The sequence below is a fragment of the Chelonoidis abingdonii genome, chromosome 15, assembly GCF_003597395.2.
Source record: "Chelonoidis abingdonii isolate Lonesome George chromosome 15, CheloAbing_2.0, whole genome shotgun sequence".
NCBI classification, from domain to species: domain Eukaryota; kingdom Metazoa; phylum Chordata; order Testudines; family Testudinidae; genus Chelonoidis; species Chelonoidis abingdonii.
Window position 1 is genome coordinate 31,949,943 of NC_133783.1, and position 23,754 is coordinate 31,973,696.

Here is a 23,754-nt window from a genome sequence, read left to right on the forward strand (position 1 = left end):
CGGATTTGACCTACTTTAATGATGAACAAAAGCTGCAATTTTTGCTCAGATCTTGCAATAAGATTGACCTACATAAGAATTGAACACCTTTTGCTGAAATGCCTTCCTTGCCTTTATATTCTAGTCTCATTTGGGGTTTGAAAAGTCCTCGGGCTTCTAATAATAAATAGAATGTTGGGTATGGGGTAGTCTGTTACTTTGCCTGTTTAAGCAATTAAAAAAAGCTGCATTTAGGTCTCAAGTGTATATTCTCATACACACACTCAGGGTGTTATGCTGTAACATGAACATTTACCTTATCTTCAGTCATGAAATTCTCCCCACACAGGCATTATAGAGACTAAAATGTTTTGATTTTAAGTAGTGTTGAAATTACACCAGTATTTTTTTCTTTTTTAAATTTGTATCTATCTTTTAGTCACAGCATATTCACTGTTAAAATGTTAAAGATTGAAGATTCCGAAGCACGTAATGTAACACGAGTCAGTGAGTAAGTGTGTCTATTTCAAAGCTAACATTTTGCTGACTTCAAAAGCCTGAAAAGCAAAATAACTATTCATCTGTATTTTCAGATTGGCGCTCTGTGATCTTGCTGGCTCAGAGAGATGTACCAAGACGCGCAATGAAGGTGATAGATTGAAAGAGAGTGGAAATATTAACACCTCTCTACTGATTTTAGGCAAATGCATCAATGCACTCAAGAACAGTCAACAGTCAAAGTAGGTGCTATACCTTTAGCTGTTCTATAAAGCCACAAAAATTTATCTTTCTACAACATGTAGCACAAATGTTAACTGTAGTTACGGTAGAAAAAGCAGTTTGATAAATTTTCCACTCTTCAGCCCAAATGTGCAAAATTTCTGGGAAGTCTGATTAAACACACTCAGGAGTAGTTTTTTGAAAATGTAGCAGTTAATACATGTGTTAGACATTTTGCTATTCATTCTGTTTGTTCAAAATTTGTAGGTATTTGAATAAATTTGCTTAGTCTTCCATGACTAGTGACTGCTTTATTTGTAAACCAAGCTTTGTGGAAGGAAACCCCTTCACTCTTCCTGAGCTGTACGCTTATCTGCTCGTGCTTGGTTATTGGAAGTCAGGACCAGCATTAAGGTACAGGCCAGACTGGTGAAGCACCAGAGGTTCTCAGCGGAGAAGGTGGATTGGTGGGGAGGACTGCATCTAGCAGTAGGTCGGATCCTAAGTATGGAAAGGAATCTTCAATCTTAGGACAGTGCAGAGAGTAGCTGCCCTTGGACAACTGTGGCTATAATTAATAGATATCTCTGGACACCATACCACATCGCAATGGCTTTATCTCAATCCATTACTCTTTCCCTAAAGGGCTAGCATAAAGTCCATGTACCACTTAAGTTCCTCATATGCCCTCAAACTAGGGAGTAAGTGGTGTATAAGGCTCGTGTTGGCTCTACACAGGGTGGCATTAAATTAGGGAGACACCATCAGTTAGAAATCCTGCAGTCTTGTGATTCAACAACTCTTCTTTCTCTGCATGCTCACCCCCATTACTGTATGGGAGATCCACACAATCAGACTACACAGGAGAAATAGTGAAACTGGCTAAATACAAAGTGCTGTCAACTACATGCAGCAAACAGTCTCTTTCTCCAATTTTACAGTAATGTGAGAGGTACTAAAAATACCTATATGAAGTAGAATCTTTAGAAGTATGATAGCTTACTATCATTCTAACACATTTTTAATGCTTAAATTTCTAAGACCTAATGTGGTCTGTTTTTATAGGGTTAAAGAATCCAGGAGTTGCAGATTGAAATGTTATGACTGAGGGTTTTTTCCTACTGAACTGGAATGTATCTAACTTTGGTATTTTTTTTTTTTTAGGTTGCAGCTGCATATACCATTTCGGGAAAGTAAACTAACTCACTTCCTTCAAGGCTTTTTCAGTGGAAAAGGGAAGGTGTATATGATAGTAAACATCAGCCAGTGTGCTGGTGCATATGATGAAACCCTCAATGTGCTAAAGTTCTCAGCAATTGCCCAAAAAGTAAGTGCACTATAACTTTGTAGCTTTATTTTTTTAAAATCTTCAAAGTTACATTATGGAGATAATTTAGTAGTTCCATATCGATACAAGTTATACTTGCACTTAAAGCAAGTCTCTAAAATTCCTTGCATATTATACTTCAGTGATTTTTTTTTTTTTTTTTTTTGAATTTTGTCTCTAAATTAGTCTCCTCATGATCAAATTTAATGTTCTGTAATCTTTCCTGGTTGAAATACTTCATAGTTTTGGGAAGGAAACATTTTTAAAAAAATGAATCTTTACAAAAAGCTGTTGTGATTATAATGCTCTCTTGGACTCTGCCAGCTAGAGAACCATAATCCCTAGGAATTCCAACTTCCACACACGTGGTTCGTCCTATCTCTGACCTGATACAGAAATTTTAAACATTCATATTTTTAATGCAAACATCTCTCCCTGTTCTCTTATTGATTATAAGCTATTTGTTCTCAACAGGCATTTGGTGAAAAAAACCTGATGTACTTCTCTCCTCCTTTAATTCCTCCAGTCTCTGGGGAGACTTACTTACTCTCCAGCACTAACTGCAGTCTGACTCTGCAAAAGGGACAAGCTGCCTTTGGCTTCTGAGAGAGTCTCCCACTGTTCTTGCCAAAATAACATAGCAGCAGTTCTTCTATGCCAGAGGAATTAGCAACCTCACTCCTGAGGTGGTTTTGTCCCTCTAGCCAGTCTCCAGTGCTTCATTCCAGGAGAACCCTGGGTCTCAAAACAGTGCAGTTTCTGCATGATTCCTGCTCTTCTCTGCAATTCAAAATTACTCCTGTTTTTTGTAGTGTGGCAGAAAATTTCAGGTGTGGTAACTGCAGGTGGGCATTGCCAACAAAATGAAGTAGTTGCATGCTAACTGATATCCATGGCTGCAGGCTACCTCCGTAAGTGCTTAGTATTCTCTTAATCAGTGTCTAACACATAATTAACAACCTCTTTCCCTCAACAGATTTGTGTTCTAGACACTTCTAATGCTCCCCAAGATCAGCCATTTGTCCAGAAGTCTGCAAGAGAAGTCTCTCTCATAAATAATGCGGACACTGAAATGCAGGCAGCAAGAAAAAGAGCCACTGTACCTTGGGACAGGAGTCTGGAAGATGTGATAGAAGATGACGATGATGATTTAACTGTGGATAACAATGAGACACTTGAGGAGCATGACATGGCAAAAGAAATGCCAGCTGAAGGGGAGGAGGAAGAGTATGATATGGCAAAAGAGATGCCAAATGAGGAGGAGGAGGAGGAAAACAAAATAATTATTGGAAAAGAAGAGTATCTGGTATGTACCTGGAATGCTTTCAGAGTCAATACAATATAACTTTTGATGGGTAGGTGGTATCCTTTGTATAATGTATTTGTGGGGGACTGAAGCATGCTGCCTGTTGTGGAAAACTGTGTAAAAATGGCTTTTTAAGTTTGGTTGCGCCCGTTACTGAAAGTCTATGTAAATAGACCTCTTCTCAGTGTACTGTATTTTACAGCATGGGCAAGCTGTGGACTTCAGTAATATTAAAATCCTTTATTCCTATATTCTATGCATGCAAGATCTCTGGAAGCAAACTTTTTTCTATGTTTCAGCATGCTCATCAGTTTAATCTGGGACAATACTAAATTTAGAAACCACTCTTGCTTTGGGTTGTATTGTGCTGTGATATATTCTCCAACTAATGCTCCTTGAGAAACAATGTCTATTTTTAAAATAGACTGTTTTAAAACTCTAGATTTTAACCTTGTTTTGAACAGATAAATTTTTCCAATCTTTCTTAGAAAATTTTCTAAAAGGTGAGAATACTTTATAATGTTCTTTGGATTCTTGAACATGCTTGTTCTATGTACGTATGTATACAATATTGATGGTTTGCACTGGTACAGCAATTTACCAACGTTTAATCTATCTACCCATCCTCCTGTTAATGGTGGTAGAATTGGTCACAACGGTTGCTCACATTTCAAAAAGAAATCTGAACCAATATTCTCATATTTGAAGAACCTTTTATTCTTGGAGCAGTGATTTAAGAAATAAGTTTTTTCAGTAAGATTTCCTTTTATAAAAGCATTAAAAGATTATTTGTGATCATTGTAGAGGCTACTAAATATAATAGAAAACTTGAAAAGCAAGTTGATCAATGAGAGAAAAGATAAGTTACTCCTGGAATTAAAAATTCGTGAAGAAGTCACACGAGAATTTACTCAGTATTTTGCTCAACGGGAAACAGATTTCAGGTAAGTTAAGTTGCTTAGGTTTCTTTATATTCTTCTAGTTGTACATAGTTTACACTCTTGTGTAACTCAGTCTTTTAATCTTAGCCTGTAGGTGGTAAATACTTGTATCTTTTACAGTTGCAAGTAAAAATGAAATATTTAGCATTTTGGGAAAGTTTAACATAGCTGCCCCTTCCTGCACCTCCACCCTGTGCGGACACTCTTATTCCAGTGTCCAATATAAGTGATTCTCTTTTTAGTTTAGCTTAAACCCCTTCTCAGAAAACATGTCAAACTGAAGAAGTTACTCTTTCAATTTGAATAAGTGCTTATACAGGCATAGCCCACTGTGTATCTGTTCATATTCACACCTCTGCTTATAGCAAACCTTCCTGTATATACAAGGCTTCATTTAATAATAAATAAAAAGGCTAAAGCTAAACAGCTTTCTGTTTCATGATAGCAAACAAATTGACTTTTCACTATACCAAATGGATGAATTTGCTCAAATAAAATTGAGTTCTCCTTCCCCCCACCTCCTTTAGAAATTACATTGGTTAAGATTCTTTGTAAAAAGAAAACTACAAATTCTTTTTGACTGCTCTGATCTTCCCCTCAGCTTTCTTACTCTGAAATCCTTTTGCTTGCCAAAGCTAGTTCAAACCCCGTACCCAAGTTGACATTAACCACTGACTGTGAAACCAACATATATTATGTCTAAACTTTACATTAAACAAAAATAAAAAACCCAGTGTCCTGTATTGACTGATTTAAACCACTGAAAGATGAGAACAATGAAAGACAAATGATAATTCTGAAGTCCTAAGATCCCTCTCACTACCAAGGCAAAAAACGAATGTCATCTAATTGGGGGGAAGATAAATGTTTTCAGTGGCTTTAGACATAAAGTTCTAGCTATATAACTGCCTGTTGCACTGTCTGCTAAAATTACCGGAAGAAAACCAGTTGTAAATCTACTCTAGTTGATGGTCCAATATAAATGCTTTCCAGAACAATAAAATGTTTCAATTCTAGATGTCTTGAACTAAGTAATAAAACTTTGACATGATTTGGAATAGACTTTAGACATCTGTAAATTCCAATCCCTGCATCAACTGCAGATATGCTCCATGCAAGAGGAGGGCATGCAGAGCGCATTACCATGTGTGACAGACCCAGGCCAGTGGGGTGCAGGAGTCTGGTAGAGGGCAAATATACTGGTCACTGGATGAGTAGTTTTCTGTTCCCTGAGTGACCAGAGCAGGGGCTGCACTAGAGTAGTCAGGAACTTGCTAGAACAAATTAAGGCAGACAGGCTGATTAGAACACCTGCGGCCAATCAAGGCAGGCTAATCAGGGCACCTGGGTTTTAAAAGGAGCTCTCCCAGTCAGAGGAGGAGAGACCAGAGGAGAGGAATGCATGTGAGGAGCTGGGAGCAAGAGACACAAGGAGCTGAAGACGAGGGGGTGCTGCTGGAGGACTAAGGAGTACAAGCGTTATCAACAAGCCAAGAGGAAGGTCCTGTGGTGAGGATAAAGAAGGTGTTTGGGGGAGGCCTTGGGGAAGTAGCCAGGGAGCTGTAGCTGTCACACAGCTATTAAAGAGGCACTATAGAAGCTGCAAATCCATAGGCCTGGTTGGACCCAGAGTAGAGGGCGGCTGGGTTTCCTCCCAACTCCTGATCAGACACGGGAGGAGTTGATCCAGACTGTGGAAGATCACTGAGGTAAGCAAATCTGCCAATAAGTGCTGGACCCACCAAGGTGAGGAGGAACTTTGTCACATATGCTATAAGTAATGTGGTATGTAAGCTCAAAAGCTGTTGAATGGCTGATGGAAAAATATACGCAAATTTTAAGTGTACAGTTTATTACACTCTAGTAATATGCACGAATTCGGAAAACCTTGTGAAATCCTATGATCTATATAAATAATTTTTCATAAATTTTAGTTACTAGACTGTTTCTGACCGCAAGATTAATATACACTGTGAAGTTTGTTAGAGCAGCTGTAACTTAAAATTAATCCATTCACAAAAAGAACAAGCATGGGAGAATACCCAGGTTCTGACAGTCAAGTGTAGTGTCAGAGATCCATTAACATTCTTTGTTTATAATAATAATAAAAAGTAATTTCTAGCATTAGAATCTTTAAATCAGCGCAATGCCTTTCTCATGAACGAGAGTTGCTAGAAGAAGCTTCTGAACAACGCTTGAAATCTACAAAGATTTGGTAAATGAATGTGCAAAACCTGGATGAAGACAGGAGATAAGGATCCCATTGTAATAAAGAGCTGGAATGCTGGTAATTTTCCCCTACATATTAAGAATCTGGCTTTGTACTAGCACCTAATTACTGTAGGATGAGTACTTCTCATGGTTGGGTATTAATGTAAACTGACTCCAGATGCAAGGAATGGATGTATGGTGACTTCAAGAATTCTTGTTCCAATGGCGTGACCTTATTTCTTTTAAATTAGAAGTTGGTACCTTTTAGTTGTCATAAAAGACTTTCAACCAGATCTATTTTAGGATTTTTCAAGGGATGAAAATTTAGAGATGTGCACTATAAGATGAAAAGTAAGTAGTTCAGGTTCTAAAATTTGGGCTTTGTATGCTAAAAAGATTGATGCGTTTATAGCTGATAGTAGAATCTAATATGAATTTTGATTTTGTTTAATTTCAGGTGACTTTAGGCTACTCACACTGAATATGTTTATAGGAGCCTAAATATCTTCAAAGAAGAGTTTGTGTGCACATCTCACGCAATGGGAGGTAGCATATGATTTAAGGCATAATTAGGTCCTTTGCTTTTTCTGGCATGAGACAGGATATGCAGTTTTTGTTTTTACCCCTACTTACCCTTGTTTTCATCTATTTTTAAAAAGCTGTATCTTTAACTTTCTATTTTAACCTTTTAAAAATATATTAAGATTTCCAGACACTAGTTAATAACAATTCAGAATTGACACTTGGTGTGTTATATTCCACATCTCCCAACTCAAGTCAGTACTCTTTTGTGGTTTATGGGCAAATTTGCTGTTACTTGGATTTATATCAGTAATAACAGAGGAAAATTTACCCTTGCTTTTAAGGCGTGTGTGTGGGTGTGTGTGTGGTGTGTGTGTGGCTTAAAAAAAAAAAAAGGGCAGATATCCCATAGTGCAAGATGGTATCAGTCAGGATTAAAAATCTGGGATTCAGGTTTATCCTTTTCTTTCGTGGATGAATTCATGAAGTTTGTTCAACTGTTCAGAGGAGGGTGGCTATAACTAAGATTTGCCCAAAGAGACCCTAGAGTTCTATTATAGTTTCTACAAGCTGATTGATTTAGCAATTTTAGGTCATTGCTAAATAACCATAAACACTTTTCACTTCCTTTCTAGGAAGGAGGCAATAACGTAGCTCCTGAGAACTGTATTGATCTCGAGGGCATTATTAATTTTCTGCAAGATGATGTCCACTGATATTAAGAAGCAGGCAGAAGAAGCTCACAGGTATATTGTATCCCTAGAAGACCCACAGGAGCTATTGCTTGGCTTGAACAAAAACTGGAAAGTTACTGTTGAGCTAACTAAAACCAAAGAAGAGCTGACACAGAGAACTAAAGGTAAGTGGGATAAAATAAGGTGATTCTGAACTAATGCAAACTTGGAAGATGTGTTAAATTCTAATGAATTAAGTGGACTGGATATCTTAACCTGCTTAAGTTTTTAAATATTTACACTTTTTATACGAACTAGTTCCATCTGTTCATATTGTGATCTTTGTAGTTGATCAAATTGATATTACCTTTATTTTTATTACATTATTTTAAGCTCAACCAAACCACTGTTTTGTTAAAACTATCTTATTTAAAAGTATAGAACAGTTCAGATTATTACTTAATTGAAAAGATGCAGCCTTATTCAAGTTAAAATGTCTGTCTTCTAACTGTAGGATGAATTTAATATTGACTTATTGATTTCACATTTTTAAGAGCATGCACAGCATACATTCCAAAAACCTATAAAATACAGTACTTTCAGTTACCTTCAATGAGGAGCGATCTCTCACAAGAGAACTAGTGCCCTGCACTATAATATATATAGTAGAATTCTCAGAGTATGAATCCAGTTTAGGAAACTTTTTTTTTTTTTATTCCAGAAAATCTAGTGGTTTTAATTTTATCATGTTTTTTTGTTTTTGTTTTTTTTCTTTTCAAGTTGTCATGAGTATTACTTGACAAAAATCCCTTCAAATGGTTGTGTCTTGTCTTGTTTGTCTACTTTTTTAGCCTGAATGAAAAAGATTTAACACTCTTCTTCCTCTCCCCCGCCCCCCCCCCCCTCCCCCAAAAAAAGCTTGAGTACATGCCTGCCGTTGGGGAAACAAAACTGTCTAAAGTTCTAGAGGAAAAACAGTAATGGGTGGAGTGACTGGCTAGTGGGTGGAATCAACTCACTGAATGCTGAAGACAGGGAATTTTATAAACTGTTAGGGGAATCGATTTTCTAAATTCTAGGAACTCCTGGAATGTATGTAAGGCATATATTTATAAATCTAGTTAGTTAGCTTATCTTCTCAGTTCTTAGTGTGAATTCACTCATTCTAACTAGTAAATATGAAAGCTGTTGATTATATGCTGGAACAAATGATTAATATTTAATGATCACTAGATATCCGTGTGAGAACTAATTCAGCATGTCTAAAGTTGAATGTGATTGGAAACACGTGATTTACGTAAGCACAAACAGTGCAAATAGAATTCTTCAAAATAAAACATTGAAACAAATAGTTGTTAGCCAACAGGATACAAATCCTCTGAACAAAGTACAGAAAAAGATTACTTTGGATTAAAGATCAATATGCTCTTTACTGAAACTTGGTAGAGATTTTCTCATCACCACGATTTGTCACTGAAATGTTGATGTAGTGTTTGATTTTTCTGTCTCAGTTCTGGGCTTTTCACCAGCATTCAACATAGCTCTGAGAAGCAGTATCTGATTCTGTTTGCTCCCAAAATGGCAAGAGCAATCAAGAATTGCCACAAAGTTGGGCAGTAAAGTTGTAATTTGTTTTTTTTGTTTGTTTATGCTATCACCTGCAGTGTGGCGCATCTTGAGAAATTTAGAACATTTCACCCCAAGTATGCCATAGCAGACATATTTGAGCTTGCATGTCTATTGCTGATTGCTGCAAAAGGAAGAAATAAATGACAATTTTAAAGGAAGAACGAAAATGAGAAATATAATTACTCCTGGGGGAATTCTGTGCCAAAAAAATTAAACATTCTGTGCCTGATATTTAAAAACTCTGCATTTTTTTGTTGACATAACACCATATAATCACACCAGTTTCAATTATTTTTGGTCATTTATTTCAAAATATCTGTCAGCAAGTATGTCTGTAACAATACAGACAACAAAAAAAGATTCAGGAAATGTTTTTTGACAAATAGATTCCTTACTAGGCATATTGAATTATTACTCATGGAGTTCTGTATCATTTATTCTATAATTCAGAACCGTATTTCCCACACCCCTCAGAAGCAGTGCAAAGTCTTGAGAGTCAGGGTTAATGCAGGAGCTGACCGAGATGGAAGTAAATTGCTGGGAAGGGGTCTCGGTGCGAATTTGATGGGTTGGTGGATATGAGTAGGAAAAGTATGGAACAGGTTTTTGGAGGAGAGGGGCGGGGAGGGATTTTCAGGGAACGTCTCCATGCAGACTCTGCCTGGCCCCTAGCCTCTTCCATCCAGTCAGGCACATCTGCCCCTGTCCCTGTCTGTGTCCTTGCATCCTCTATCAACATGTCCCTTCCCCCCCACTCACACACCCCTCCCTGTCCCTATGTGTCTCTGTGCCCTCACCCAGCCACTCTCCTATCCCTATGTAGCTCCCTCCCCTCTGTGGCTCTGTCTCTCCACTCCCATTTCAGCAGAAAGTTCTTTTTGTGTTATGCTTGTAGCCATTATTATACTCCTGAGAGAATTCTGTGCTATTGCACGTGCATAATTAATGAGCCAGGCATACTTTTAATTTTTGTGCAGAAAAAAAACTAAGTAGACCACACCTTATTAATTCTGTGTCTGAAAAGAAAACCACAGAATATTGTGTCCAAGTTGCTGAAGATTCTGTCCATGATACGGAAAGTACTTAGTACTTCGCCACTTGCTCAGAGAGCTAATCATGGAAAATCAGAGCAGGTGCAATCATCCTAAATTGATGACTGATGAGAGTTCAGCACCATATCTAAAACTTGCTAAAGTAACACTTAACACAGTCCTCAAGCATCTTGTGGAACTTCAGTTTTTTACTTTTTATGCAACAGTCAGTTTCTTGGTTGGTTGGCTGGAGGTTGTGTTTACATATGGACCCCCAGTCCAGCTGATGTAGTGGGGTTTCACTGAGCCTGCTTGCTCCACTAGCCTGGGCTCCCTCTCCCTGTTTTTGCTGGATCAGGCTCTTCAGCCTCTGGCAGCACACACACAGATATGGATGCACCAGCTGTAGAATTGCACAGCGTTTCTGAGCAGCTCTCTAATGGGAAGATTTAGCTAGGAAATCACCCAGCACTCAAGTACAGCTCCCTTCTAGAAAGTACACCCCCCAAAAATTGTCTTGTGCTGTAGAGAAATCTGTACAACATAAGCTCATAAATTTGCCCCCTCCCTCAATGTGAAGGAATATATGCACAACTTCTTGCGCCCACCCCCCCATTATAAATTTCACAAACTGGGTTTTATGACAAACAAAACCAAGTTTATTAACAATAAAAGGTAGACTTTAAGTGATAGCAAACAGAACAAAGCAGATTACTGAGCAAATAAAACAAAACACGCAAATTAGGCTTAATACACTCACGAAACAGATTACAAAATGTAATTTCTCACCCTAAATGTTTTTGGCAAGTTGCAGAGTTTTTGTAGCTTAGAGTTCCAGTTACTTCTCTTTACAGACTAGACTCCTGTCTTAGTCTGGACTCAGTCCTTGTCTTTTCCTCAGTTCAGTTTTGTTTCTTCAGGTACTACCAACTGTCTGTCTTGAGCAGGAAAGCAATAGAGAAGAGTCCTGTTTGCCTTACTCTTCAGCCTTAAATAGAATTTACATAAGGCGGGAAGCCTTTGTTTCCAGTGGAAAAGTACCAACAGTGTTCAAGGTGGTACTTTTTTACCAGGTGACATTATCACCTGACCATGCAGTGTCAAAGCAACCATGAAACCAGGTTTATTTGCAATGTCCACAGGAAGGAACTCCTGGAAGATGGGGGTTGCACATCTTTGAAGATTCATTGTCTTTTTCCTAATGACCTATTAAGGCTGTTTTGCTTACTGTCTGGTGGGCATCTCCAAGTACAACCACTGTTGTAATTGTTATATAGTCAATATTCCTGATTTCAGATACAGAAATGATACATGCATACAAATAGGAGAATCACATCCAGTAAATCATAACCTTTCCAATGATACCTTACATGAGCCGTCTTCCATAAAATAATCTTAAATATGCCATATTCATACAATACACATGTCTATAAAGAATGTGGAGCGTCACGTCAGTGTTTGTGTATGACTCATCTTCCCACTAACACTCAGCGCTTTCAGGAGGTCTTTCTACATTTACATGCAACTGCTGTAAATTCTAAATCTTGCAATGAGCGCCAAGAGGACTCTGATCAACAGAGAATAGCATTTTTTCCAATAGGCTCACTCAGCAGAGACACTAAACGTTAAAGCCTACACTTTAAACTCCATAAAGAAATGGAAACAAACTGAAGAGGGAGGAGATTGGAGAAGTTTTATAAAAACCTTTCTGTTTAGTCAACCTGAATAATCAAGACAGAAAAGCTGAACTGTGATGAAGAGGGTGAAAAGATGTTGGTTTTAATATTGAAGTGGTTCTTTCTCTTACAACATTTTTTAAATTGTGGATTCGGATATCTGCCCTGAAGTCTCTGCTTGTGAAGGAGCTTGTTCTCCTCTTGGTTGCATCAAAATAGAGGAAATCTGTGGAAATGTATAACTTTGTCCTTTTTTAAAAAAAAAAGAAAAAGGAGGTGGGGGACAACCACCTCCATTCCTGTCTAGCTTGCACCAGCATTAGTCATGTATTTTCAGCACACTTGGAATTATTGAAACTTTCCTAACAGGTTAGAGGCTGGTAAAACAAATAAGCAAGTGAATCAGCGTCTCAGGATACACACAAATGAGTAGTGGGCTTATCTAAGCTGACTCCAGACTCTCTTATTGTGTCGTATTTCCAGAACTGAAAGCCGTGTGTGTGAGACAGACAGACGTTTGGATTTCATTCACTTAACCACTTGTGGGTTTGGTGGTCTCTTTCATGGCGGAGGGGTAGCTTTCCTATATTGGGGAGTGGAAAAAATCACAATCCCTCATTAATGTATTAAGGTCTCTAATATTAAAGTTATTGCTTTGAACAGAACTCGGTGAGCAGGCTTACAGGAAGAAGCCACCTTTTTGCTTAAAATGCAATTATTGGATTGTTTTGGTTGAAATACATGCATTTATTTTTCCAAGCTATTTAAATTATTTATTTGAAAATCAAAAAATATTTTAGACTGCTAAATCAAACTGGGGGGAATAGTCTGTGTATCTCAAATATTGGCAAATGACTAACACCTTACTATAGAAAGACTTCAGCTTACTGAATGAACTACTAGTTTGCAATCTGTAATGCAAACCAGTTTCTCTATTTGATTACAGAGCTTGAAATGCAAGTGATTAAATTAAGTGAATCTGCTCAACAACTTGAAGAAGCTACTGAGGTAACTCTTTTTTTTTCTTCTCAAAAAAAAAAAAAAACTCTCTGAAACTAACATCTGCTCTAATTATTCATACAAAATTACAATAGCTTAATGTCTGATTTCATAGTGTGCTTAACTGAAAAGACCTAGCACTACTATGATTTGTTTCTCATTGCATGTTTGAGTGCAAAAGATTTGGAGTCATGTTACAATTAAGGCTATCAAGCAATTAAAAATAATTGCATCGTTTGATGATGATAGAATACTACTTTATATAAATATTTTTGGATGTTTTCTACATTTTCAAATATATTGATTGGAATTACAAGACAGAATACAAAGTGTACAGTGCTCACTTTATATGTATTTTTGATAAGTATTCACACTGTAAAAAAAACAAAAGAAATAGTATTTTTCAATTCACCTGATACAGGTACTGTAGTGCAATCTCTATCATGAAAGTTGAGCTTACAAATGTAGAATAATGTACAAAAAAAACTGCATTAAAATTTTAGAGCCTACAGAGCCACTCGGTCCTACTAGTTGTTCAGCCAATCACTCAGACAAACAAATTTGTTTACATTTTCAGAAGATAATGCAGCCCGCTTCTTGTTTATAAGGTCACCTGAAAATGAGAACGGGTGTTCTCATGGTTCTCATGTTCTCATATTTTGTGTGCCAGATGTGCTAAAGATTCATATGTCCCTTTAGTCTTTAACCACCATTCCAGGGGACACGCATCCATGCTGATGACTGGTTCTGCTTGATAACAATCCAAAGCAGTGTGAATTGACGCATGTTCATTTTCATTATCTGAGTCAGATGCCACCAGCAGAATGTTGATTTTTCTTTTTGGTGGTTCAGGTTCCGCAGTTTCCGCATTGGAGTGTTGCTCTTTTAAGACTTCTGAAAGCATGTTCCACCCTTTGTCCCTCTCAGATTTTGGGAGGCAGTTCAGATTCTTAAACCTTGGGTCGAGTGCTCTAGAAATCGCACATTGGTATCTTGTTTGCATTTTGTCACATCTAGAGTGAAAGTGTTCTTAAACTGAACAACATATGCTGGGTCATCATTCGAGACTGCTATAACATGAAATATGACAGAAGGCAGGAAAAACAGAGCTGGAGACCTACAATTCTCCCCCAAGGAGTTGTCACAAATTTAATTAACGCATTATATTTTTAACAAGCATCAGGAAGCATGTCCTTTTGGAATGGTGGCTGAAACATGAAGGGGCATATGAATGTTTAGTGTATCTGACACACACACATACCTTGCAATTCCAGCTTCACAAATGCCTGTTCTCACTTTTGGTGACATTGTAAATAAGAGGGCAGCATTATCTCCTGTAAATTTAAACAAACTTGTTTGTCTTAGCAATTGGCTGAAGAAGAAGTAGGGCTGAGTGAACTTGTAGGCTCTAAGGTTTTACATTTTAGTTTGAGTGCAGTTATGTAACACAAAATCTACATTTGTACGTTGCACTTTCACAACAAAGATTACTCTATGGCACTTGTTTGAGGTGAATTGAAAAATACTATTTTTATAGTGCAAATATTTGTAATAAAAATAATATATACTTTGATTTCAGTTACAATGCAGAATACAATATATATGAAAATTGGTATTCTATTGTTTAACGGTGTGATAAAAAAACTGCAATTAATCGCAATTAATTTTGAATTGTGATTTAATTGACAACCCAAGTTGCAATGGATTCCTGTTATCTAAAACCTAGTAAAAATGTAACTTTTCTCTTCAAGAAAATGACGACACAGAATAAACGAATTCAAGAGCTAATGCACATTGTGGAGCAAAAAGATGATGTTATAAGTAGACTACAGGACTTAATATCCCATTTAGAAACTACAGTAAAAGACTATGTAAGTTTCTGGCTCTTCATTTCTTAATGTACACAACTTAATTTTACTTTTTTTTTTATTTTAACACTTGTAATAACTAGTTAAAAGATGGGAAACAGTGTAGGAATAAATGATTAGCTCTCACAATGGAAAGAGGTAAATAGTGGTATCCTCCAAGGATCTGTAGTGGGACTAGTGCTATCCAACATATTCATAAAAGGTCTGGAGAAAGACGGGAAAACAGTGAGGTGGCAATGTTTGCAGACAATAAAATTTGTTTTACTCAAGATAGTTTACTCTTTGCAGTCTGCTTTCGACTTACAAAGGGTTCTCACAAAACTGGGTGATTGGACAACAAAATGGCAGATGAAATTCAATGTTGACAAATGCAAAGTAATGCACATTGGAAAACAATCCTCACTACACATACAAAATGATGGGGTCTAAATTAGCTCTTACCACTCAAAGAGATCTTGGAGTCACTGAACAGATGTTCTCAAAGAATTATCCACAATGTGCAGCAGCAGTCAAAAAAACTGACAATTTTAGGAGCCATTAGAAAAGGGATAGATACAATGGTAAATATCCTAATGCCACTGTATAAATCCATAGTATGCCTACACCTTGACTGAGTGCAGCTCTGGTTGCCCAATCCTAAAAAAGATGTATTTGAAATAGAAAATGTAGTACAGAAAAGGGTAACAAGAATGTTAGGGGTATGGAAGAGCTTTCATATGAGGAGAGATTAAAAAGATTGGGACTGTTCAGTTTAGAAAGAGGGGATATGATAGAGGTCTACAGAATCACAAATGGTTTGGAGAAAGTGAGTAGTGAAGTTATTATCCCTTCACATAACACACAAACCTATGAAAGTGATAAGCTTAAAACAAAAGGAAGTACTTCTTTACACAACATACATTCAACTTGTGTAACTTGTTGCCAGGGGATGTTATGAAGGCCAAAAGTATAACTGGCTTCAAAAAAGAATTACATAAATTCATGGAGGTTAGGTCCATCAATGGCTATTAGCCAAGATGGCCAACGGATAGATCTGCGGAGTGACTGTCTTATCTGAGAGAATGAATCTACAGTTGAAGACGGAAAGAAGTGATGGGCAGGAAGCTAGAGTCATGACATCAAAGTCAGACTAAATAAGAGACTCGAATGAAAAGGCATACTTTGGGGGGAGGAGGAACAATAGATTATATAAAGGAGACTTTGGTGAGCAATTCAGAGGAGAAAGCACATAGCAAGAAATGAGATGGAGGGAAAGCAGCAGCCCCCAACACCATCACCATCATTCTTTTTGATTATGATGTGGGAGAGAAGGAGCAGTAATAGTCATTGTTGCACTGAGAGCCAAGTTTCAGTGGGGGCATGGAGGTAAAGGAAACAGGAGAAGAGGTCAGAAATGTTTGGAGACAAAGCAGGTGTTCTAGAGGTACCCTGATCATCATCATCATCATCCCTGCACCCAGATACCGAATGAGGTTGGTGGTGTGGAATGGGTAGCCAAGACCATTCTTTTCTTCCCTGCCTTTGAAATGGTTGACTGACTTAGTAGCGATGTACAATTGTGGTAAGCACTGAAAGCCTTTGGGATGGTATGGGCCTAAAATACATTGGTGGTAGTGACTTACTGGACTTTGATGCACACACTAAGTGTCAACTAGCCTGAAACAATCTGGAGAAATACTATTTGCATGTTAAAATGATCTTATGTTTGCAGCTATATTATCTATATGCATCCACACTTTCTACAAGTTCCACACTCTGAATTATTCCATAGAGTACATTTGGGGATGCTAATTAACACTGACTCATCTTATTCCTGCCCTTCAGTTTTTCAGTAGTGCGACCGCTTTTGAGAGTTATACGTATACTCCAAAATGTTTTAGGATTACACAAGATATGGCTCCTGTCATTTCCTTGTTCTCCAATTAATTTCCCCAAAGCAAACTGTCCATACCATGCTTTCACACCTGACCGATATACAGGTATAGAACTACAAAAAAAACAAACAAACAAACCAACCTTAACTCTGTCTGTCCACCAGTCTTATTTAATGACATGATAGGATGAAGATGAAGTGCTATAACCACATGGCATTTTTAAATAAGGCAGGGCAACATATCTGCTCTCTGGCCAGCCTGGTCTTAATATTTGGTTAAATTTATAGTACATAGCAGAAATTAAAGCATTTCCTTTGGGTTTAATATTTATCACAGGCACTTCTAACCTAATTAGAAAGTACATTGAGTACTGTTGATTGGAGGAAGGGTTAAGACAGTTACTGAGAACTTTCACTTAAGAAGATGACAAAGTGTAAAAAAGTTTGTAAAAGTCACCCAAATGCTTTTTGAAGGAATTAACAGTTTCTGTAGCTTTTGACACATTACTATACTGTTGATGGAATACATACTCCCTCTGATTCATACGTATTATTTGCATTGGTACTTTTTCTTTTCTTCCCCTTTTGTGCTGTGTTCGGTACTCCAAAGCATTGTATGCCTCTTTATTACTTACCTATAGCAAAGGCAACCTATAGCTGACTTTTTTTCTCAACAAAAATCCTTGTAGAAAAGTTATATGGCTGTTTGTCTCATTTTTTGTCTTCATATTAAATTGAGATTTATTGCTTGAAACATATTGGCTGCTTGTTTTGTATAATGGCAGCTGGTAACTAATTTTATTTAAACATAGGACAACACTGTAACTACCATTAAAAGACAAATGGCAAAGGAGAACTGCGATGGGACAATAGAAGGCACTCAGTCTAGTGAAAATGTGAAGCATGGGTTGGATGTAGGAAGAAAACGCTGTTTTGAAAGTAAGCCTACCGCCGTGGAAGAGCCACCTACAAAGAAAGGTACCATTTCTACCACAGCCGAACAGGGAGCCTTCCGAAAAAATCTGATTCTAATGCCAGAACAAAAGCAAAAATTCGCAATTCGTAAACTTTATCGTCTGAGGAGAAGAAAGTCAGCAACATTAAATGCTAAATGGAAGTAACTGTTTGTTTTCATTTTCTTGTGTGTTGCCTCTAAATTCTTAAAATAAAAACTGCTTTTAGATGTCTTGCTTCCCCTTTGCTATGTCTGCAAATACATTTGCTAATTCTGATGTAGTAAAGATATTTGTTAGCGTGGACTTTACCTACAACTGGCATGTTTAACTGCTGTTTTTCTGCCAAGCTTGCTGTTAACCTTGTTAAACTGTAGCTTTTTCCTGCCTAAGCTCTTTTGAAAACTGAAGTGTCAATGTGGTCTATGATCTATTCTGTCACCCAGTATGTGAGCGCTGTACCCACTTCTGTGCAAGGTGTTTCATTAGGTTAGTGTCTAGAAATGTAAAAATCCATATATAGTATGTAAAGCTGATAATGATAAAACTCAAATTCATTTTAGGATCTAGTGTTTCTCATAAACATCTCTTTGCTGCTGGATGCTGCTTTAAGTAGGCATTCAACTCCTGTATGGCATATATCTACATAGCTGTTCCGTGTCTACAGCTTTGAAATCTCCCTACTCCCCTAGCCTGCTTGGACTCTGACTGTAAAGGATCATATAGGTGCCTCCCTAGAAGCTAAGAGGCCTCAAATAAAAGGTGTAGCATCTACACAACCTGAGTGGGGATTGCAGATAGGAATACGTTGACCCAAACAAGAATCAAGGAAAGGAGGCAATGGGGCAGCCTAGAGGCTTTTCCTCTTTCCTTCCCTCAGGTAAGGAGCTAAAGGCTTCCCCTGTTAACATGTGGAGATGGATTAGAGCTACCTAGCCTCTGCTATCTGAGGGTAAAATGGGAAGCAAAACATGGAGGTGCAGGTAGCCCAGCCCCCACCAGGGAATTGAGAAGTAACAGCTGTTGAAGGGCACTCCCTTCAGAGCCATGTTGAACAAACAAGGAGTGGTATAGCAAGTTCCATAGATCTAGCACATAGCAGGTGAGCAAGCTGCTGATGCTGCTTTCTCTGACAAGAGAAGGAAGTGCTATGCCTGTGAAAACCTTCACACATTGGTTAGGGCAAACCTTGCCTCTGCGTGGAACCAGCTTTATGGAGCAATCCATGAAGTGTCGAGGGGAGAAGGTGATGACAAAATTAAGTGAACACTAAACCCCTTGCTGTATCGGATACCTGCTCTAATCTTGGTATTCATGCCTGATGAGAGTTTATAAATACTAATTTTTAGCATTGAACACAACCAGATAGAATACAAAGTGGTACATTAATGCTACTGTTACAGTTGTACAGTTAGGAAATGCAAACTTTTTTCAAAACACAAAACTTAGTCTTGGGTATTCTCTCTTTAAAGAGCACTCAGTCAAATCTTAAAGGTCAGTTGGTTGACTGTCTCAAAAAAGTGTTTGGGGAATTTTTGCTTCCCTTTAAGTACGTAACTCAACAATGGCCAAATCCATCTTCCTCAAACTTTGCTTTAAAATATCACCTTTTCACAGAGAATGTAAATTTTAGTAATAAAGACTTAAAACTAAAATTTGTTTTTCACCTTAACTATCCTGCAGCCTTTGCTATAATAAATGAGAAATTCTTAAGAAATTCTCTTCATGCAGATTGGCTGTCTAAGTTGGATGTCATGTACCCTTTTACAGCAATATAAACAAAGTTCCCCAAATGATCTTAACTGTCAATTATAAAACATCTAAAATATTTGGAATTGATTCTAGGGCTTTCTCTAACATACAAAACTGTCACAGTAATACTGTGGGTGTCAGACTATGCCTTTTCTTTTATCCATACCATTCACAGAACATAAGCCACATACACCTTTCTCTGTCAGCAGTATAATTTTATTACATAACTTAATATAGAGAATACATGATATAAAAGTCTGTTTTGTGGGCACACTTAAGGAAAGAGGGCTGAGTCTCAATGGGAAACTGGCCATTTCCCTTTCCAGTGTTTCTAATGCTGGTTTTTATCCACTGCTAACTTGCAAGGTCTGACTCTAAAGCCATGACACTTCTGTTAGTAAAGCTATTGCTTACTTATCCTGTCTTATGCAGAAGTAATTCTTGGTGGGGTGGATTCTAAATTTATGGGGGAAAGGAGGAAATAGACCCCCGGAAGCTTTTAAGGTGGCCAACTGAAGTTATTAAGGCTTCTATAATAAACCAGTCTTGGTTCAATGGAGTATTTGCCATAGATATGCATAATAGTCATCACTTTATCAATGCTGCTCCAACTTAGCACATGGAAGTTACTTCCACATGTGTGTCTACACACTGATGCCAGTTCAAAAGTGTCTCCTCAAGGTTGTCTGCTGTAAATTTACAAAGTACTCTAATGGTAGTTGTGCAGTCTACCTACAACTTACTGTGTTTGCAAACTGCACTATTTTCTACATAGTTTTTATATTCTGTAAACACACTTTTAAATTAACATTTGCAATAAGCATATGTATTTGACCAGGAGACTACTCCCTAACACTGCATTATGTGTGGTTGCACTAGAAAATTTTCCCAATTTTTTTCAGAAGTGATTCTAACTGATGTCAATGGGAGTTGCAGTTGCTTGTTGTTAGAGTTAATCAGTCCTAGTGCAATAAAAACAAAAATATTTTCAAGGTGGAGCTCAGTCTCTGTGTGTATTTTGAGAGCTGTGTGTACCCTTGAAGTTTTTTGAGGTCTCAAAATTCTCAACATTTTGTCTCCAGGAATATTTCTTTATACGTGTGTGAGGAAGGCAGTGCAGAAATCTGTTTTACTATTTTGGCTTCCTTTTTCTACTTCCATCTGCACACAAATTTGACTTTCCAATATACCTTCTCTACTAACCCTTAAGCTGCCATTGTGTCAAATCAGAAGCCAATTTGGGAAGGCAAACATTCAGCACATGATGGAAAGGCATTAGGTGCCATTTACTTAAAGATTCAGCAAACAGTTGTTTGTGGCAGAGCTGTGGGCTATTTACACAATCCAGCAAACTCGTAGTTTCTCTCTGCATCTGGCAGATGGGTGTATCTGTGGGATGTAAGATTGTTGGACCAGCTAAGGTGGAAAATGGGGGATGGTTGACTGTCAGGTAGGTTTTTTTTGTGCAGTAGACATCACAAAGTTTTACTATCACTGTAGCAGATTGGGAACCTGAACAGAGCCCAAATCAGTGTCAAGCCATTCATATTCTGGCTTACTGAAAATCTAGATAATGCACACCCTGTCTAGAAGTCTAAGGCAGATGCTATCTGTAGTACCATTCAAACAAGTACCCTCCAGGATTTGGGGTCACTTTTAAAGGCCAAACTTCAAAGTATTGCATAATTAAGGTTTACTAAACCCGCCAAAGTCTCCCACAAAGTTTTGGAAATTAGTTCGTGGTATGTATAATTGTTAATATCATTTTTGCTTTCAAGAGGAATAAAGTGATACTTATTTTTCTTTTTATAGGGTCCATTAGAAGTGCATGTAAAGGTGATGCAATAGAGCAAAAGAAAATTGAAGAAATGCCACAAAACATTTTAGAAAAAGAGGCAGAAATACTAGCATTACAGGAAAGAAGTGAATCCCTAGACTGTCAATTAGCTATACTTAAAGAAGAACTTACAAATGAAAAAAGGGAAAAAGAAGGGTTCAGTAGACGGATGGCAAACTTGTGCCTGGAGCTATCTTCTTCAAAAGAAAGGGTTTCTGGTTTAAGTGAGGAACTCCAGCAGTGTCAGGCTAGTTATGGGAAAATAGCTTCTGAATTAGACACACAAAAAGCTATAAACAAAGAGCAAGAGGAGAAGATTAAACAACTGACCAAAGAGGCAGAAGTCTCTAGTCAAAATATCATGGTCAAAGTGTCACAAATAAAAGCAATGCAGACAAAGATAGATGAGTTGCATAAACTTGATTTAGAATCTTGTACTGTAGATGTTGATCTGGTCAATCTAAAGGATTTTTTGGAAGATTCTCAAAAAGATAAACCAGAGAAAATTCAAATGCATTCTTTAAACACACAGTGCCAAACATCTAATATTGCAGATGTCAGGCGAGAGAGCTCTTTCCATTGCAGTATTGAAGGCATTTGGAAAGAGTGCAGGCAAATCATTAAGGCCTCTTCCCAAAAAAGTAATCAGATCCAAAAACTCCTTCAACAAGTTGAAAATTTACAAAAGAGCATTAGTAAGGCGGAGAGTGAGAACAATCAACTAAAAGTACAATTGGATGACATTACAAATCAAAGTAATTTGTCCATAAAGGAAAAGGAGAACCTTGTTAATCAGTTACAAGAACAATTACAGGAAAAAATGTGTGAGTCTGAAAAACGTGGGGCTGAAGATAGAAGAGCAATTACCCAACTTGAGAAACAAAGTGCCAGCCACAAGGAAAAAATAAAAGAACTTGAATGCCTCTTGGAATCTAATAGGAGTAAAGATGACAATGCAGCCAGGTTAGAACAAATACTTAAGGAAAAAGACTCTATCATTTTAAAGATGGAAAGCGATGTAAGAGACTTGGAAAAGAAATGTATGAATTCAGAAATAAAAACCCAAGGTTTAAACGATCAGGAAACAAAACTGAAGGAGGAAATCATACAATTGAAGAATAACTTGAAAACTATTGAACATTCACTTCAGGAAAAGGAGAGAGAAGAAGAAGAATTAAAAAAAGTTACAGAACAGTAAGTATAGCATTGAATAGACACTTGATATGAAATCTAGTTTGAATGTGCACCCGCTCAGTTCCAAATAACACTCAGGTACTTATCCAGATTAAACTACCAAGAAGTGGTTTAGATACTAAAATTTCTCTTTGAAAATCATTTGTATACATTACTGGCTATTTTTTCACTTGTTTACTTTTATGTCTTGATAGTGTATAAATCCCAGGAAGTAAATTCCTGCCTGTAGCACCAATACATGGAAGGAAACATGAGTACAAATGTAGATACTGCAATTTAAACTTGTAATTAGCAGTAAAAGCAATCCATTTTACAAGGCAATGCTCGTACCAAGTGTACTAACTTGTTTTCAATAGAGAACTATTTCTAACTTCTCCACATTTTCTACAATGTACCTACTTTGTGTAGTAAATTAGGTTTTGGGGGTTGGGATTGGGTTTTTTTTGGATTGCGTTTTGGGTTGTTTTTTCCCGCCCTCTAAAAGTCGCAGTAGAATATCTTGTCAGGTGGAGATTCTCTGTCTGTCTGTCTGTCTGATCAAGTTTTTTGCACTTTATGATGATGCATCTTTTTGCCCTAATTATAACAGTTATTTCTAACTATAAATTATATCTCCACTAGTGAAATGGACCTAGATGCTTAATGATTTTTCAGGCTAAGTAAATATGGTACAATTATGAGTATTTATTTTTTTTACTTTTATCCCCTGGATTCAGGAGTCTTCTAGAAAAGAGCTTGTGTTCAAGGCACGCTCAGAATGTGAATAAAGGGAGCCTGGTATGTTTAATACCTGCATCAGTTTAATACCGTACAGTGGAGTATACCTAATTATTGTAGACTGCACTTGTGTGCAATCTCTTTCTGTGTACTAAAGTAGTTCTTGTATTATAAAATGGTCACGGCAGTTGGAGCTCTGTTAATATTCATCTACCATCTACTTCTTGTTTGGAAACCATAGGCAAGAAAAACTTTTATATAAGCCTATCTGTTAGAAATCCTGATACTAAATAAGCTTTTTGTAGTAGAAGGTGCAAATGTTGGAGCAGAAGCTTCATATAAGGCAATTTTTTAAAGCAGGTAACTCTTGACTTAAGTCCAAAATATTAAAATGTTGTCAGTTGTTATATGATTACCAAAAACTGCTGTTAACACTTGGATAACTTGGTGATGGATGTAGTATGAAAACTTAAACAGGAAATGAGTGTAGGAGAGTTGAACCAGCCTGAGGCACAATTGCACCCCCTTTACCTGACCCTGGAGGA

At 37.3% G+C, this 23,754-nt stretch overlaps 1 protein-coding gene across 1 annotated transcript in view; it reads left to right on the forward strand.

Annotated features, from left to right (window-relative positions):
* The window catches only part of KIF20B (kinesin family member 20B), a 93,685-nt gene that overhangs the window by 24,241 nt on the left and 45,690 nt on the right, over window positions 1-23,754 (forward strand). The window contains 13 exon segments of the mRNA XM_032770301.1: window positions 419-490; window positions 573-719; window positions 1,864-2,026; window positions 3,003-3,332; window positions 4,137-4,276; window positions 6,402-6,466; window positions 6,469-6,560; window positions 7,642-7,716; window positions 7,718-7,865; window positions 12,963-13,024; window positions 14,767-14,886; window positions 17,569-17,734; window positions 21,274-22,492. Coding sequence (XP_032626192.1) covers window positions 419-490; window positions 573-719; window positions 1,864-2,026; window positions 3,003-3,332; window positions 4,137-4,276; window positions 6,402-6,466; window positions 6,469-6,560; window positions 7,642-7,716; window positions 7,718-7,865; window positions 12,963-13,024; window positions 14,767-14,886; window positions 17,569-17,734; window positions 21,274-22,492 — 2,799 coding nt within the window.